Source organism: Gorilla gorilla, chromosome 3, assembly GCF_029281585.2.
Source record: "Gorilla gorilla gorilla isolate KB3781 chromosome 3, NHGRI_mGorGor1-v2.1_pri, whole genome shotgun sequence".
Taxonomy (NCBI): Eukaryota; Metazoa; Chordata; class Mammalia; order Primates; family Hominidae; genus Gorilla; species Gorilla gorilla.
Window position 1 is genome coordinate 126,631,798 of NC_073227.2, and position 19,306 is coordinate 126,651,103.

General features: G+C 33.5%; 1 protein-coding gene across 5 annotated transcripts in view; it reads right to left on the reverse strand.

Moving 5' to 3' along the window:
* TBCK (TBC1 domain containing kinase) overlaps positions 1 to 19,306 on the reverse strand; it is a 265,095-nt gene that overhangs the window by 195,024 nt on the left and 50,765 nt on the right. For all 5 annotated transcript variants that reach the window (XR_010133450.1, XR_008679124.2, XM_019025572.3 and 2 more), the window contains exons 4-10: positions 15,777 to 15,891; positions 14,123 to 14,196; positions 5,537 to 5,678; positions 4,093 to 4,153; positions 2,591 to 2,652; positions 1,915 to 1,976; positions 810 to 958 (exon numbers count right to left, since the gene is read on the reverse strand). Coding sequence is in view for 3 of the 5 variants with exons in the window: in XM_019025572.3 (XP_018881117.1) it covers positions 810 to 958; positions 1,915 to 1,976; positions 2,591 to 2,652; positions 4,093 to 4,153; positions 5,537 to 5,678; positions 14,123 to 14,196; positions 15,777 to 15,891 (665 nt within the window). In the remaining 2 variants the exon portion in view is untranslated. The remainder of the gene's footprint in view (positions 1 to 809; positions 959 to 1,914; positions 1,977 to 2,590; positions 2,653 to 4,092; positions 4,154 to 5,536; positions 5,679 to 14,122; positions 14,197 to 15,776; positions 15,892 to 19,306) is intronic.

Below are 19,306 nucleotides of genomic sequence, written 5' to 3' on the forward strand. Positions count from 1 at the left end.
TGACTTAAGTCATAACAACTTTTCAGAATAAAGGTAACTTACTGGTGTCACTAAACCTTACATTCCAAGAGTCGTAATCTTCACACAAGAATTGAAAGTCTAAAAGCTGATATTCTCTTCAATATGCAGAATATAATGGTATGTAATTCTTATCAATAATATTATTTTTAGATATCATTTATAAATAAATTATATAGAATATCAGTAACTTAAATATAAAGGATAAACTGTTAGCTCAAATGTGTGTGTTTATGTGTATTCTAGCCACTCCTTAAGGGCAAGGAAGCACTTGTCTAAAGGCTAGAGGCACAGGCTCACTTAAAGATTCAGAACTAATCACAGGATTCACTACAGAATGCTTCTGTTAACTTTAACCACCACACAGAAGGCTAGAGCTGGCTGCAATTTGCTATTTCCCCTCACCAGTTCAGTTAGGCTCTGATATTATCCAAGGAAGTTAGGCTCTGACTAACTATATATATATATTTGTGTGTGTGTGCATATACTTTGTTTTTTTGTTGTTGTTGTTGTTTTTTGTAGAGACAGGATATCCCTACGTTGACCAGGCTGGTCTCAAATGCCTGGCCTCAAGTGATCCTCCCTCTTTGACCTCCCAAAGTGCTGGGATTACAGGCATGAGCCACTGCACCCAGCCAGTCAGTTATATTTTAATCACTTCCAGAATTGTCTCTTAATTCCCATGATCCCACCAATATATATTGTTGATAAATTCAAAACTGAAAGTAGGACAAGGAAACTTCTTTAAAAACAAGGCTCATATTATTCTCTATGCTTTAACTTATCATTACCTTTACACAACTGACTGATATCCTCAGGCAGAGTTAAATCAGCACATCTCAGAGAAGATGAAAACAGACTGGCAGGTTTGGTAAAGGGGGTATATAAAGGTGATACCTCACTGAATACTTTGTCCTTCATTAATTCATCTGGGGTTGGCCTTGAGAACATTTAAAATACACAGCATGAATGAAAGTCATAAAAAATTTCCTAGAATAATGGCATACATTCAAGAGAATGGATAAAAGTCTTATATACCTCATTAGCACAGAAAATAATACAGCTCTCTTTTGCAGAGTCTAGATGCATACTTTTATATTATAATCAAGTAACTGTGAGTAAATACTGAATTTTTTTACTTATGTTGTACTTTACCTCATGATGTATCAAAAATATCATTCCATAAAAGCTTCTGCATTGTTTACTTTTACCCTGACTAGCATTCACCTGCTTTACTGAATATCATAAATAATTAAATAATATTTATGCAAACTATTGTAATAATACCGTTTGGCTTTTCTTCCTGTCCTTTAACGTGGTACATTCACACAAAACTACTTCTCTCTAACATGTCTTGATAAAGTTGTTTTTCTAAAGGCAAATTTGTTTACATTATTTTCAAACATTACATACTAAAGGAATTTAGGGACAGCTGTATGACTAGTAGTGACATCATCAAGTCAAAGTCAATTAATGAAACTTCTAAGAAATCCTTTTTTATTGTCAACAATTGTTAGTTTATCACACCACTGACCCAAGTTCATTGCTATAATACATATTGACAACAAACTTTTATTCTCATTTCACTGATGTTATTATTGGGTCTAGGAATACCTACATTCCATAGTTTAGTTAATATTCTATTTAAAAGCTTGGAAATGAACTAGTAACTTCTTTAGTATATGTCAGTTTTCTGACCGTAGTTTAACTTTAATTACTTTTTCATTTATTCACAAAAAATGAAAGCTTACATCATTCACAGTTATGATACTGATATCAATTATATACTACTCCATATGTACATTATCTTTAATCCATTATATTAAAACAAGAAAAATATCAATTGCTTATGCATAAAGGATCTCAATGTAATCCCAATCTCTAAATAATATCAACCTCTTAGAAGGATGGAAGGTGAGGCACTTCTTCAAAAGATCTATCACAGTTTCAGGAAGCTCCTGGTAAATAAAGAGAGAAAATAATTAATTAAAATGATCAATTTTAGAAATATGCTTTATTCAAATGTTTGCTATTCTAGAAGTTTTTGATGTTTTTAAAGTTTTTATTTGTACTTTATACAAATTTAGTCACTGTGAAAAAGCAAATACTTAAAGAGAAATAAGCATTGCTTTAAAATAGCTTCCAACTGGATCCCAAGTGTGTAAAATAAATTTTCATTCACAGATTGCTATGGTTTGAATGTGTTCCCTCCAAAGTTTAGGCTTCATGAACTTTGAAACTTAATGGCCAATGTGATGGTATTAAGAGGTGAGGCCTTTAAGAAGTAATTAGGTCATAAGGGCTCTTCCCCTGGTGAATGGCATTAAGAGGCTTATAAAGGTGAGACTTCACATAGCAATTGCCTAGCTTGCCCTTCTGCCTTGTAAGGACAGTGTTTCTCTCTCAGAAGACTGCAGCCCTCACCAGACAACCAAACGTACTGGTGCCTTTAACTTGGACTTCCTAGTTTCAATAACTGTGGAAAAATAAATTTTTGTCTTTATAAGTTACCCAATATCAGGTATTTTGTTATAGCAGCACAAGTGGACTAAGACCCAGATTAATGACAAACCTTTATAATGTCCAAACAACCATGCTCTTCAGCCAGAACTATTAAAGTGTCATCTACACAGTCTATAAAACAGAAAAACTATATGAATAAATGTTATTTTTCTAATCTGTCCAACAAACCAGAAAATAAACTGATCAAAAATGTTTTAATGGAGTAATGCAATTTTGAAACTTAAAATACTGAAAACTTTATCATTTTGTTAAATTTCTTTACACGTTTTGATAAAAATGAAAAGCTTCAGATAAATACTAATTGAATAACTGACACTGAAAGATATCAGCTTAAACAGTTTGATAAAGGAGCAATTCCTTTATAAGGAAGGCAAAGATACTCTAGCTCTCTCTGTCTCTCTCTAAATATACACATGCAGACACACATAGCTGACCCTTGAACAACATGGGTTTAAACTGCACAGGTCCACTTATATGTGGATTGTTTCCAACCAAACACGGGTTGAAAATACAGTATTTGTGGATGCGAAATCTGCATGTATGTAGGACCGACTTTTCATACACATGGGTTCTGTGGGGCTGACTGCGGAACTTGAGCACACATGGATTTTGGTACATGTGAGGGTGCTAGAACCAATCCTCTTCAAAAAATGACTGTATATAAACAGCGCTTTTTAAGAAGGCTTTGTAGTTTTGGTGTTTTTTTTTTCATGATTACAAGACTAACTTATTTTTGTTGTACATAATTTGGAAAATGTACTTACATTTATTTGGGAATTTAAAGTATAAGTTTAGGTTACAGACCACATTTAAGAATCTCCAAGGCTTCTTAATAGCTGTAGTATCAATCTTTGTAATTAAATGTGGTAAATCTGGAAAAACTTTTGCAAATTTATTTATAATTCATTATTATTTAATGTTTACTAATACTTTCCTGTACATATTCTTATTTGTAAATGTTTTTAACTTGGATACTAATCTGTCACTCTTTTGCATAAAGTGTTCTATCACTGTTTTTCTCTCCTTAATTACCAAACATGCTTAATTAATTCCACTCTAAAGTAGATTACATAAATTTTTATTAATTTGAATTACACATGTTTGGATCCACATACATGAAAATTCATATGAGCATTTTATAAGGAAAAATCAATATTCTTCTTGAGTTGTTATTTGTACATGATTCATCAAATAGAAAGATAGCCCAAAAGTTAAGATACATTGTCTGAAGGTAAACTGCTACAGAAATACAATTTTATATTCTCATTTTGATTTCACAAGTTAATTTACTTGGCTAGATCATAAAGCTGAGATTATTTCCATCTAGGTTAAAATTCCTCAGAGAATAAAGAAATTTCTGCTGTAATATTTTAGAAGGGACCTCATATGCTGTTCTGCTGATCATTACCACCGATCATCAGCAACTTGAGTAAAGGGAGGATATTTCAGTGTACTCACTATTTCAAAAGAACACATCCTCAATGTGCATGATTACTAATAGTTACTAAGTTATATTTATATTTGAAAGATAAGCAATTGTATGACACTTACCCAAAGTAAGCAAAAATTTTAGTCTTTCAGAAATATCCAAACTCTGAAATAATTTTCTTCCCTAAATAAAATGAGAAAAGAAATTTCTATTAATATTTACATGTTTTTTCTAGGAAGGCATTTTTCTCCCCTTATAGCTGAAACTGATTTTATCAGGCATCTCTATTTATCTCCAAAAGTTTTATCGGATTTTTAAAGTCAGCTCCACTAAAGAAAAATTACTGGTGAAATAACATTTTAGAAAGTGTTGCATAATATGTATCATTTAAACATTTTATACATCTAAGGGTCATTACATTCTAGTTTGATGTAAGCATTGTTCACTTTTGAGATCCACACATACCTGGATATCTAGATGTATTCCAGGCCATGTGGAGTCTTACTTTATTGAGACCAAGATGCCTCCTGGGTAAGACTGATTATACTCTTTCGCCTACCGAGCTAATTCTTACTTAAATATCATGATTCAGGTAGTCTGTTTCTCCATTAAAAAAACTTCATAACACTCCTTCCTCTTACCACAATAACTTCAGACAGCCATCCTTCATGCTCCTACAGCACCTGGTATATTTTAAGATGCACACATTATATTTTAATTATTTCCTTATTAGTCTGCCTCAGGAGGCTCCTTAGTATAAGGTCTGGAGTCAAACACTTATACCTTCAGCATTTATGAGTTGAGCAATGATTGTGTGCCAAATTGGACTCTTCCACCATCAAATAGTTATATAAATTTGGCAAACTACTTAACACCACCTGAAGTTTCACTTTTCTCATCTGTAAAATTAAAATATTAACTGTACATATACCACAGGTTATGGTGAGGGTTATGTAATGTAGAATATGCTTCATTAATGTTGGCTATCATTATATTTCTATCATAAACAAATTAAGCTTATATGATCATTTAAATAAACTTAGAAGGAAAAGGCTTAACATTACCTGGTGTTTATAGAAAAAAGAGATGCTTTGATTTTTTTTTTAATAGAGAAGAAACAATGTTCTTAAACACTTATCAAATCAGAACTACAGGTAGAGCTCATTGAAAAAAAGCTGCTATTCTTCTCAATCTTACATTACTGTCATATCAATCTTCTAAAAACGTAGTTTTCATTTCAATATCTTGTTAAATTTTTAATGGTACTACATATATCTTATATAACAATATAAACATCTTAACTTTGTAAAAATATACACATTATAGAGATATCAAAATAATATACATCTGGTAACCTTTACATTCACACTTAGTAAAAGTATGTTTCTAGAGATGCCAAAAAATATGTGAAATTATCAAACATGATTAAGTCAAATTAAGCCTTTTCTCCTCATATGTAATTAATTTGTACAGCAAAAACATACTATTATTAACTTTCCTCTCCAAAAGATTATTCCAATAAATGCACAATTTCCTTTTATTATATTAATACTTCTTTATACATACCACACAAAGCTCAAATAAAATGATTCCAAGAGACCATACATCTGATTTGGGGCCAGAAGGCAATGGTTTTTTACTTGGCATGTGATCAGTGGTTTTGAAAATTCCCTGTGCAATTACCTCAGGGGCCAAGTATGAGGGATACCTGTAATGATACATTAAAATAATGAAAAATTACAACAGGGAGAGAAGCGATAGTACATTTTTACAATCAATGTGGTAAGATCTATGTAAAAGTCTCATGCAATTAAATTAACAACTGTTGCTAGAAAGCATTCTAAACTAACCATCATAATACAGACCTTTAATGTCAAGGAATCAAGAGTAAATATACACAAGTCTGAAATAGTTTTAAAACCTTCATGTCTCCCTCCAGCATTAGCTCCTTTATTTGCTTCTCTCTGTGTTTTTAACACAGTCCTCTAGGCTTCCAAGTGTTTTTCCTTCCTTCTTATTGCCTATCTTCCCTTAATGCTGAATTAATATTTAAAGTACATTTTATCTTTTAAAAAAGTATTTATTTTTAGTAGTAAGAATGTTAATGCTATGAAAAAGATACAAATTGAAAAGTAAAACTCCTATCTCTACACCCCTGTCATCCATACATATTTATGTATATATAACTTTGTCCACCCATCACCTCTGCCCCACATGGTGGAATACTATACATATTGCTATGTACTTTTTTTCCACTTAAAGTGTATTTTAGAGATTGTTCTTTAAAAACACAAGTATAGAGTTTCCTCATTCTTTTTGAAAACTGCCAATAATTTCATTGATGCGCTTAATTTGATGAAACAAAAACATTTTGGAACTTCCATTCTTTTGCTATTACCAATAATGAGATGAATATATTATGACTATTACATATCCCACAAGTATATGCATATAAATGACAGACATATTCTTAGAAGTGGCATTCCAAGATCGTAAGGTATGTGCATTTTAAATTTTGATTTATCACACCAAGTTGCCCTTTGGAGAGGTTGTATCAATTTATATTGTCATAAGTAATACATGAGGGTGCCTATTTCCTCACAACTTCACTGACATAAAACGTTTTTTGAAAATTGGTTTAGCAAACATTGAATAAATGCAAAACACTGCCTATTAAATATGAATAAGGTGTAAAGAAGAAAGCTTCAATGAACACCCATGTACCAAGAAGAAGTTTAAGTGAAGAACATAAAATTATCACCAAAAGTCCCTTTGTGCTTCTCCCTGATTGTATCTCCACCCCTATTCCTCCAGAGGAGAAGATACCTGGAATTTTTGTGTTTGTCATTCTCTTCCATTTCCTGATGGTTTTACCATGTTTGTATCCCTAAAAAATGTACTGTTTAGTCAAGCATATTTCTGAACTTTATAACACTGGAATTAGGATGACTGTATTCTTTTGCTTTTTCAATCAAGATTATCTATATTGTTGCATGAAGTTGTATCCATTAAATTCTTATTTCTATTATATGAAAAAACATTATTTATACATTCAAATGGCAATGGCATTTAAGCTGTTTCCTGCTTTTTATTATTAACATTATGAACAACGTTGCACAGAATGCCATGTATGGTATACATCTGCAAAAGGTTCCCAAGGTTAACAACCTAGAACCAAATTTCTAAGCCATAGGATATGCGCACTTTCTACTTCGTTACACAATGCCAAATGTTTTTCAAAAGGAGTTATACCAATCTATACACTTGCCAGCAGTGAATGACTGTTCCTATTGTTTTACTTCTTCACCAACACTTGACATTTGACAGACTTTTTAATGTTTAACAATCTGGTATATAAAATCTATTGTGGTTTTACTTTGCATTTCCTTGAAAATTAATGACATTGAGGCATATATTCATATGTTTATTAGTCATTTGGGTTTATTATTGTGTGATATGCCCATTCAAGTATTTTGCTTATTTCTCTAGTTGTTTTGGGGTCCCCAAGACCACTCTCATGTTTAGAAATTCACTAGAAGGACTTACAAGACTTAGCAAATAACTGTACTCACAGCTAAGATTTATTACAGTGACATAGTAAGGGCATAGCTGGATCACAAGGGACAAAGATAGAGAGGGAGTCTCCAGGAACCTATATACAGGCTTCCTTATGCTCTCTCCCTCCTATCAGGGATCACACAGAATACATTCTTCTTCCAGCAACAAAAATATAGCACCATGTATGTGATGTATCTTTCGTTTTCTTTTCTTTCTGTTTTTTTTTTTTTAACTTCTTTCCAATCTTGAAGAACAAATGTTATGTGATGTTTCTGGCCAGAGAAGCTCATTGAAAATCCAAGGATTTTATTTGGGACTTGTCACACAGGCACTCTCTGCTTGGCATGTACAAAAATTCAAGAACTCAAGAAGGAAAGCAAGTGTTCAGCATAAACCACTTTGGTTGTTTACAAGCACAGTAAACTAGCCTCAGCAGTTAGGCATCCATGGGGACATTTCTGCAACCCAAGTTTCAAGGCAACAGCCAAGGGCAAACATTGCTAGCAGGACTTAGTTTCTAAGGATAGCAGTCTTAGGCTTCCTATGATAATCTTTTACTGCACAATTGTTCTTTAATTCCAGATACTAATGTCTTCTTCAGTAATTATGACTTGAAATATTTTCTACCACTTTGTGGTTTTGTCTTTTCTTTCTCTTTATGGTATCTGTTTATGAATGAGAAGTTCTTATCTTTCAGTTGAATTAAACTTTTTTCCTTATATTTAATGATTTTGTCAAAATAATCTGTTAATTTTCTCAAAATTTCAGTTTAGCCTTTTATATTTAAGTTTCTTGATTCATCTAGAATTCATTTTTCATATTATGTCAGACAAGGTACAACTTATTTTCCTACATAAATAAGCAATTGAGCCCTGTTCCCTTTATCGAAACCTCTTTCTCCCCATGTAGTCTGCAGTGCTAGCCGTATACTAAATCAAATCTCCACACATACATAGGTTTGTTTCTTGGCTCCCTCAACTATTCATTTGGTCAATTTGCCTAAGAGTATACTATTACGCTATTTTAAATAAAATATTTTTATATAAAATATATTTTATTAAATAATTACTGATAATTGTTAAGAGCTCTCAAAACATACATACCTTTTAGTTTCTCTTTGGGAAAATGCAGGCTCTTTGTAGGTGTTTGTTCTTCTCTATATACATTTTAAAACTATCTTGCCAAGTATTTTCTCTTTCACATACAGTTGAATTTTTATTGAAAATAGATAAGATATAAAGACAGGTTGTAGAGAACTAACATCTTTACAATACTAACCCTAACAATCTATAAACATGATATCTCCATATTTATTTAGGTCTTCTTTAATGTCTCTCAAAAAGATTTATATTTTTTCCATAAAGGAACATATCACGGGATTTTGTGGTGTCACTTTGTCAGGTGGAAACCTCTGTGGCCAGTGGTGCCTTTGCCTGAGGTTTGCTGGGACCCACTGGGCTCGTTCCATCCACTTGGACTGGCAGGCTATGCTCAGCTCGTGCTACTGGCCTGGATGCTACGCGGCCAAGGGAGAGCCAGGCATGGCGTGGCAAGGGGTGTATGAGTGAGTGTGGGGTCTGGCCACTGTGCACAGCCAGGCACACTGGCGGTGGCATGGTGGGTATGTCCAGGTGCTGGCATAGGCACTGGCTTCCTGCAAGGCTGTGGTTGGACCAGGTGCGTTGCAAGCAGCTTCCATGGCTGGCACCAGGGAACATGGTTGTGCATGGAAACTTGGAGATGCCAGGAACTGCAGAGCCCCAAAGAGAGTGTCACAGCCCTGGCTCAGAAAGCTCCTAGGTCTGGGCTCCCCAAAGGGCTGCAGCTCCTCTCTCCTTCTGTCTTCTTTCCTTGCCACCCGCAATGTGGCAAGCAAGGGGTTGTTTCAGCCCTGTTTGTTATAGCTGTTTTAGCTCTGACATTTGGCAGGTCCCAAATTCTTGTCCTGCATCCAAGAAGAATAAGGTACATGGACAAGTGGAGGGTGAGCAAGGTGAAGAGATTTATTGAGCTATAGAACACCTAAAGAGACCCACAGTGGGTAGTTCCTCTCCACTGGCAGGGTGTCCCAAGGAGTGTTCAACACTCAGCTGAGAGGAGACCCTAGGGTGGATAGCTTGTCCCCTCAGGTGGGGTGTCCCTATGAGCATTCAGCCCTCAGCAGAGAGAAGACTCTGGGGTGGGTAGCTCCTCTCTACAGCTGGCCATCCATCATCTGCTCAAGTCTGGCTGAGTCCAGGGTTTTTATGGTCCTCAGCGGGAAGAAGTGCACGTCCATTGGTCCATGGGCGGCCATGGGTGGGCCCAGAAAAAGCACCACAAGCTCCCACTCAGGTCCACGGGACCTGCAGCCCATCTCCCATGCTTCAGGCCCTCCTGGGCTTGAAGGCAGGGCTTCACCAGGGACCTGTCCCCTTCTACCCAGGAACCTGTCTGACTCCTGTCACTCTTCATGGTGCCCAGGCTATTCATGCCATGGAGCGCCTGCTCGCCAGCACTGAGCTGCCCTCAGCCCCCCTTCGGACTCCCTCCCTTGCTTGTTGGTGTCCGAAGTCCACAGGGGGTCAAGGCAGCAGGGGGCTGGAGTGTCAGTGCTGCCTCCAGTGTGCACACACCCAGCCGGGGTCCAACAGCACCTGGGCTTGACCCCAACATCGCTCCAAGATCAGAGTGTGTACAGGGAGCCCGGAGAGGCCAGGCAGTGGGAGTAGACATTTCCGAGCCTACAGCTGCACCTGGGAGAGCAGGGCTCCTGCCTGCTTCCGGCCCCCAAGAGCACAGGGAGGCCTGGGTCTGCAGCACCAACTTAGGCAGTTGCAACTGTGCCCGGGAAGGTGGGGCTCCTGCCTGCTCCTGGCCCCCATAGGCTCCGTGAAGTGACAGCCCCAGCAGCACCTCCCCCACACTGCAGCTGGCATCATGGTAGTGGCCATCCCAGACAGGCCGCCACTGCCATCAATACCTGATTCTATAAAGTACTTATTTTGCCTGTTCTATATCTTATAAAAGCTATACATGGTATGATGCTATACATGTTTGTTTTATATACTATATATTTCACATACAAAAATTTAACCTCCCATCTCAATTAGAAAAAAAGAACTACATACCTGAGGGCTCTTGCGTACCTTTTTATAAACCCTCTGCAACTACCAATGAGACTTAAATAGAGGATATACTCAGTATAGTTTTGCTTTAAAAAAAAAATTCCTATCAAAAATACCCATTAGGATGGCCTTACAAACAACAATTTAAGAAGCAGGTAGTAAATAAGAATTAGACATAGGAGCAATTGCTAAATTTGAATCCCAGTGCCTAGAAATAAAAGGAATAAGAACCGTTTTAGAGGAGAGATGGAGTGAAATTTTGCCATACTTATTACATATGTGCATGCCCTTTTGTCATTTATTGTCAGATTTAGTCATGAGCACCACAATCTAGATTTTAAAACCAGTTAGATTAAATTATGTCCTCTTACAATGATAAGTATAATCAAAATGTATTTAAATATATGTATCATCTATGTAATATATATTAAGTAGGCATTCAAATATTATTTCTATTTTTCTTCCTACCTTTTCTACAGCTACCTCCTCACACTATCATTGCTAGTACTTCTTATTTACATTCAAAATACAAGTCAATTAAGTCAGGGAATGTGACTTAAATTCAAATGGGTAAGTTTGGTTTTTAACTCCTTTTTCATTTTAATAGAATGATGATGGTGATACCAGTATCTTCTTATGATTTGCTCATGTATTTCTCTCATATACAAATTCGTATTGTGTTATTTTACCCTAAGATGATATTGCTCTTCCAAATGAATGTGTGATATCTCTAGAAACAGCTGAAGTCTAGTGGAAGCAACACTAGACTAGATGTTATAATACCTGTGTTCTAATTTCAGTTCTACCACATATTCTATATGTGATTTGGGTTTCTTCATCTGTAAAACTGGAATATTACTGCCTATGTCACAAAGCTGTTATAAATATTAGTGAATATATAAAGACATTAAATAAAAATAAAAAATTTAATACAAATGCAATGGTATACTTTTATCATCACCACAATACATCCAGAAGTCAGTTTTCATCTTTTTTCCTGATTTCCAGCACATCTAACCCAAAAATGATAATAATGAAAAATCAAGCAAAACTACAGGTAAATTGTTATATCAAAAACTTCTGACAGGACAGAGATAAACTTTGTTTCAAATATTTTAGTTTCCCTTTTAAACACAGGAAAATTATTAAAAAATAATAAGCTCTAGAATTGTTATTTAATGTAGTTCATCTTTTTTCAACAACCTTCTCTTCTGTAGCATAGCATTTTAACACTCAAAGACAATTACCAGAACTTTGCTGTGAGTATGACCGATGAGGTAAATAAAGTGGCTTTCATCATCTGTTTGATGTTTTAACAAGGTATTAAGCTACTGGCCAACTGAAATGAATGCCCAATTTCCAACTCTTTACAGTATTTTGAAACAGATGGTAACATTTTACTTTGTTGTTCCTTAATATTTGTCTTTTGAATCAACTGCAAGCTTCTTCTGGTGTAAATATTTTCTTTCATGCCTTAGCTGTTTGATCACTTTATTTTTCCTGGCTAATGTTTCACATTTTGCTCTTTGATATTTTCTGGTAAGACCCTTTGGGTCTAAGACTTCAAAGCAAGCCAGACCAAAGGGTAACACAAGACCAATTCTATCCAAGCATTTTAAATTCAAGTGTAGCTCTTACTTGATATGCTTTAAGAAAAATCACCTCCTTTCTTCGATTCATCACTGAAACCTCAAGTACCTTTAAATAAAAACCAAAAACTTAAAGTAATTTTTAGGTTTTTGGATTTCTTTCTTACACAAATTGATTTAGACAAAAGAAGCAGCAGCAATCACTTGTACTACAGCTACTTAAAAGTCACCTCGAAAGGCATTTATCATACATGACAAAGGAGCTAGAGCCTCACTAAAAACTTATATTCAACTATAAGTTGAATAAAAAACCCCTTTCATATTCGAAAGGGCTTTTTTGAACAAATAAGAAATTGTAGACTGTCTTTGCAAAATGCCATTTTCATGCTTATGAAACAAGAATTGGTTTTTGCCTATAAGTTTTCAATACACAAAACTGTAAGACTACGAATTTATGTACCTTAATAAGTAGTCCATCAAAACATAAAATTCTCCCACTAAACAATGAGCTTCTTGAGGACAGAAAGCTATCTTATTTATTTTTGTAAAACCAACAGGCATAAGAGAAATTGCTCAATAAATGTTTCCTCACTGAATAAAGTTTAAGATTATTATCTATGTCTTAATAATAAGACACAGTCATAAACTTAAAAAGTTTAGTTAAGAAACCTGTAATTTGAGTTATAAAGAAAAAAGGGCAAGTTATATATGAGGCTGGCTTTAAAAAAAAAAATCAAATTAAGTTTTTAAGTAACATTCTGTTTGACACTCCATGACTCCATATCACAATTCTCAGTAACGATGTGATAGAACTGATTTTAGGAAGCCCAAAGAGGAAAACACAAATGGATACTATCAAAAACAGCCACATTACAATTGAAAAAATATGATTAAGGTCTCTAGGTTAGATAATAATACTGCATCAAGTTTAGTTTCCTTGTTTTGACAACTGTTCTGAGGTCATGTAAAAAAACAAAGTCCTTCTTTTAGAAAATACAAACTGAAGTACTCAGAGGTTAAAGTGCTATTACGTAATTAATTACTCTTAAGTGATTATAAAAAACAATCATTATACACATACACACATATATGCTCGGAGAAAAAACAGAGAAAAAGCAAATGTAGTGAAATGTTAACATTTGGAGAAACTGATGAAGGGTATAGAGGAATTCTTTATACTATTTTTGTAACTATTTTATCTAAAACAATCTCAACTTAAATCTTCAGAAAAGAAAATAATAATGAAAATGTCTAAAAGCAACCACACAAATATAACACAGAAATCTGTATCAAAAACATCTACTTGAATATGCATGAAACAACCTTCCATTTCTTTTGTGGAGGGCAACATACATCTGCAATTCCATAACAGAAGTGATTAAATAAACCTTTCTGAACTTAAACATAGACTTCCAGGTATGGAATTTATCTCTATCTCTAATATCCACAATGACTCAACTTGAATCTTAATATATAATTATATCTTAGAGAAAAGGGAATTAAACATAAAACATTAAATTGAAAATAATGTGAGAGTGATGTTTTTCAGTCTCTTGATGCACACACATTATCATTAGTTGAGAATCTAGTCATCCTTCTTGCCTTAAGTTGATTTGATTCTGAATGAAATACAGATAATTACGAAATATTATAATGTAAAGAATGTCAATACTGTTAGCTTCTCTGCCAATTCAGTGAATGATGAACATCAACGAGGATGCTGGGAAAAACTCATTGTCTACTCATTTTAAAAGTATATGGAAAATTGAGATGTATTAATTTTAAAAAAGCTGTTTGCATATCAAAAAGGAATATCAAATATAATTAACAAAATATACATGTTATCAAAGATTACAAATTTAAAAAGAAACTCAAAATAGAGGAAAACATATCCTTACCCTATTGGGAAATCAACATCATCACCATGAGCTGTCATGTGATAAAGTCCAAATTTAGCCAATTTAATATGTCCCTACAATAATAAAGAAAAAAACACTATCAAATAATTTATTATAATTGGCAATATATAATTCATATTATAAAATTATCATTATACATTTTATAACTAAAGAAACCATTATATAACAATATTTTATCAAAATGCCACTGTAGATTTTAAAAAATCATAATTTTATAAAAAACTATCTGCCAAGTCTGCTTTATACTCATTAAATATGTATATATGCATATGTACACATATATATCTCAAAATGACAAATGACATTTTTCTTTAATATTTTTGCTGTTACATTGTCTAGTTATTTCACAAAACAAAAAGGCAAAAATATTCTCATCTGTCTTGAAACCTTGGTTAGAATGTTCTGTGGTAATTTTCACAGAGCAAATTTTTTTCCATGGAGTTGAAAGTCCATTTATAGTTATAATTTAATTGTGAAATAGGAAAACTTAACTTGAAAAGATCGGTTCAAAAATCATCAAGATTTTGGTGAATCTGCTAGATTTTCAATAACTTTTTATATTGTTTGAGAACAAAAATAACTATCATAAGTATAAGGCTCTTAATAAATGATAAATATAATTTTATATATTTTAAGTTTTTCCCTTTTAATCTATAAGGCTTTAAAATATTAAGTTGATCTTAAAATTGGTTTGTCTTCTCAAGAACATTATTTCCAAGCATTATAAAATATTCATATTTAAAAACAGCTTAAATTGATAAGGTAATGATTCTTTACTGCCATAAATCTGAAATTAATGAGTACAATTTTCTACTTTTGTGTTTGTGTGTTTGTTTTTTAGAGACAGGGTCTCACACTGTCATCCAGGCTGGAGTTAATGTGATCATAGCTCACTGCAGCCTCAAACTCCTGGGCTCAAGCAATGTTCTCATCTCAGCCTCCCAAGTATTGATTTGGGAAAAGAACCAGAGAACAAGGATAATCCTAACACAGCAAATAATGCCCATGAAAAAATTTCCTCCAAGTTGTTTTTATGTATTTTATGAAAAGGAATAAAATTACAATTATTCCTGAAAATATATAACCTTACTATCCATAATTCTCTTTGAAGGGTTTACAAGCTTCTTCTTAATGCCCCATAAGATTTCCAGTAGAGAAACAGCACTTCAATAGTAAAAGGAGGTAGGTATGAACAGCTGGTAAATAAGGAGATAAATAGAAGAGGAAAGAAGGCAGAAGAAAAATAGAGAAAACACAATGCAGTTGGTTTATATGAATAACATTCTAGCAAAAAGAGCCATTTTCTTAAAAATGAAAATAAATTAAGAGGAGGAGTATACTGGGACGCCACAAGGCTTTAGAAATAAGAGTAAAATAAAAAAACCATAAAGTTAGAAAATGGGTCTTGTGGGAAAAATAATCCATGTGAAAGATACACAGATTAAATAATTTAAGGATTATTTAATCCTTAAATTCAAAAACCACAGTTACATCACTTTCATATAGTCTTTTCATTATTAATATTCTTAAAACATATTCTGATTCTATTGTTCCTCTGACTGAGTAGCCCTGATTCCAGTTGCTTCCAATTTCAAACGATATATAAATATTTATTACATGATTTAACAATTACCTTTCGGTCCAACAGGATATTATGAGGAGACAATGCCCTGTGTACTATACCATGTTTGTTCATATACTGCAAGCCCTGAAGAACCTCAAATGCTATACACAAAACCGTTGAACAGCTACAAAGAAAACAAAAAGTCAAAGATCAATTACAAAGCAAATAAATAACTTGTTTTAACAAGTGAAATGTGACCTAGTGAAAATATTCAAAAAGTTATATTTTTATTGCTCCTCTTTTATTCTGAGAAAATAGAATCTATATATTTTCTAAAATACCTACCTCTACATATTTTAGGTTTTCTGATTATAACAGAATTGATCTGACAAAGATCCTACAGTTTCCTAAAGGCTACTGTAATAGCAGTATTTGGTTCTTCCACGAAAGGGCTTTAATTTTGGTGGTGAGTGCAACTAACCTATAGCAGGTTTGGCTTTGCCAAATTATCAGGTTAAGTTTCAGGTATATGGCAGAACTAAGTCACTAAAAACTATTTTGCTCAATACAAAATACCTAAGCCCCCGAAAAAAGTAGTAACAATATATTTTATGGTATACAAACACTAGCTTATTTTCCATATTCAACCTATAAAGCAATCTCTGGTCATTTATGATTTAGCAAACTTTTCTCTTTAATTCTTATCCTATCCTCTACAAGCTATCCTTCACACAGATATCCTCCAGTTTCCTTCTCCTTTTCCCTCCTTCTCTCTCTCACCATCCATCTCCCTAATTTTTTTTCCAATTTGCAAGTCTACTCATGCAAATTATCAGGAAACAGGTACCGTATTCGGGTAAATACTGCTACTTAGCAGTAGTAAGTAGGATCTGGAACACATTTTAATTTTTATTATTACACTTTATAAAGTATGGATTGTTCATTTGCAGACATTGGTGCCTGCATTAAAATATTTTCTTGTCAACATTTCTTTTCTTTTTGAGAAGTTCAAATCTCAGATCATAAGACAAATGTAATACTCACATACAATTAACCTAACTTTATTAATTATCCTCTAATGTTTTAATCAAAAATTGTTCACATATGAAATTTCCCCATACCTACAATATTAACATTTTGGTATAGATTTTCCTTTCTACCCATTTTTTTTAATTTTTCTAAAATTAAATTAGTGTTTGCAGATAGCCACTAAACATAATTTTAAAACCAATAGTAGAGATAATATGGAATAATAAAAAATATTCAATCCACAAACAGGCAGAATAAAAGGAAAAAAGAACAGAACAAATAGAAAATGACTAATAGATTAAGTACAAATGGTCTCAATTCACCAATTAAAACATAAGGATTGTCAGATTTGATAAGAATTTAAACTCAGCTATACTCAGTCTATGAGAAACGCACTAAATAAAAGACACAGGTTAAAAGTTAAAAAATGGACTAACAGATTGCCATGGGCTTGGGTGGGGGGTAGGTGGACTACAAAAGAGTATGAGAAAATTTTGTGGCATGAGGGAACTGTTCTATCCTTGATTTTGATGACAGTTACATAACTTTGTTTATCAAACTCATTAAACTTTACATAAAACAGGGTAAATGTTAAGGTATGTAAATTATACCTTAATAAACCTGACTTTAAAAAATACTAGATTGAATAAAATTTTTACAAAAATAATTGTTGCAACCTGATTCTCTCTCCTAAATTAAAACCAAAAGAAATAACCAGAGATAAAAGCTAAAATTTGCCTCTATGATCCTAGTTTGACTTTCCAGAGGGAAATCAGCAGGTTTTGTTTTCAATTCTTCTGATGGTTAGATTTTTACTTACTTACTAACTCTTCACTATGCAAGAGGATATAATTGACGTACTTTCACAACTTTCCTATTTTTCTTCCTCAAGTCCTTTTTATTACATTGTTTTACATTAACAAATTTTATTTTACATTATCAAATAATCATCAGCAGTTAGTTTTCAATTCTGGTGGTAGACTTTTACTTAATATAACTAACTCTTCATTCTGCAAGAGGATACAGTTGTCATATTTTCACAACTTCCCCATTTTTCTTCCCAAACTTCTTATCTGTATTCATTATATTGTTTTTACATTATCAAATTGTAAGTGGGATAAAGGAAACCTACACTCCTTTCTGGAAGGTGAAACAAATACGTAAATAGATAATGTGACATGTAGTGATTAAATGAAGAAAAAAAATGAAGTAGGGAAGACAGATAATGTGGTCAGGGAAGTCCTCACTGAGAAGGTGACACTTATGTAGAAATCTAAAAGAAGTGAAAAAGACAGGTAGGTCTCTGGAAAATGTATGATTCGGGCAGAGGCCACAGCAAGAAAGTCCTGAACTGGTATAAAGTCAGCAGCTCACAAAAGTGTATTAAGTGCATGCAGTAGAATGAGCAAAGATTAAAGTGACAGGAGATAAGCTCAGAGAGATAGCTATGAGTCAGAAGATGTAAGGCCCTTTAAGCCACTTTAAGACCTTTGGGCTTTTACTCTGAGAAAGATGGGAAGTGATTGGCACATTGCCATATGATAATAATGATTAACAAATATTTACTGTAGAACTAAGCACAGAAAGAAATAGAAACCTAGGCCACTTAAACCCTAGCTGTCAAGAGAAAATGTCTCAGTCATCAAGATTTAATGGATACCATAATTTTATAACTCTATTTATGAAGATTATCATCAGCTACTATAATTTTTATATCTCATACTATTTTTAAATTTTTTTTGTTTAGCTATAAGACATCTTGAGAAATTGTTTCATACAGAGAGCATGAGTAGAATATTTTCATGCACGGCGCATCTGAAAATATCTTATTCTTGCCTTTAAACTTGGAAAGAATTACTCCATTGTCTTATAGCATTCTTTATTAATGGCGAGAAGGCTAGTATCAGTCTGTTTCCAACTTTGTTGCAGACATCCTGTCACTCTTCCCTGGGAAGTTTTGAGGATTATTTTTACTTTATCCCTAGAGTTATAATATTTCAGCCCAATATGTCTAATGTGGGCATATTTGTGCCAGTCAGCATTAAGCATGTCCTTTCAATCTGAAGACTCACATGTTCCATTAACACAGAAATATTCACAAGGAAAATTTGATTTGTTACATCTTTCACTGTTTTCTCTCTTTTTTTCTCTAAGTTGGAACTCTTAGTAGACAGATGATAACTGGAACTTTTTTTAATTTAATTTTTTTGAGTATATAGCAGGTATATATATCTATGAGGTACATGAGTTTTGATACAGGCACAAAATGAGTAATAATCACACCATGTAAAATGGGGTGTCCCCCCTGAAGTATTTATCCTTTGTGTTATAAAGAATTCAATTGTACTTTCAGTTATTTTAAGATGTACAATTATTATTGACTACAGTCATCCTGTTGTATTAACTTTCTGTTTTAAGAGCATAATCTTTAGTCCTATCTATTATATAACTTAATTCCAGGAGAGAGAGAGAGATCCAGAGATCTAAAGAGAGAGAGAGAGAGCAAGAGAGAAAGAGACAGAGAGAGAGAGAGAGAGAGAGAGAGAAATCCAAACCATTAATTTCCAGGA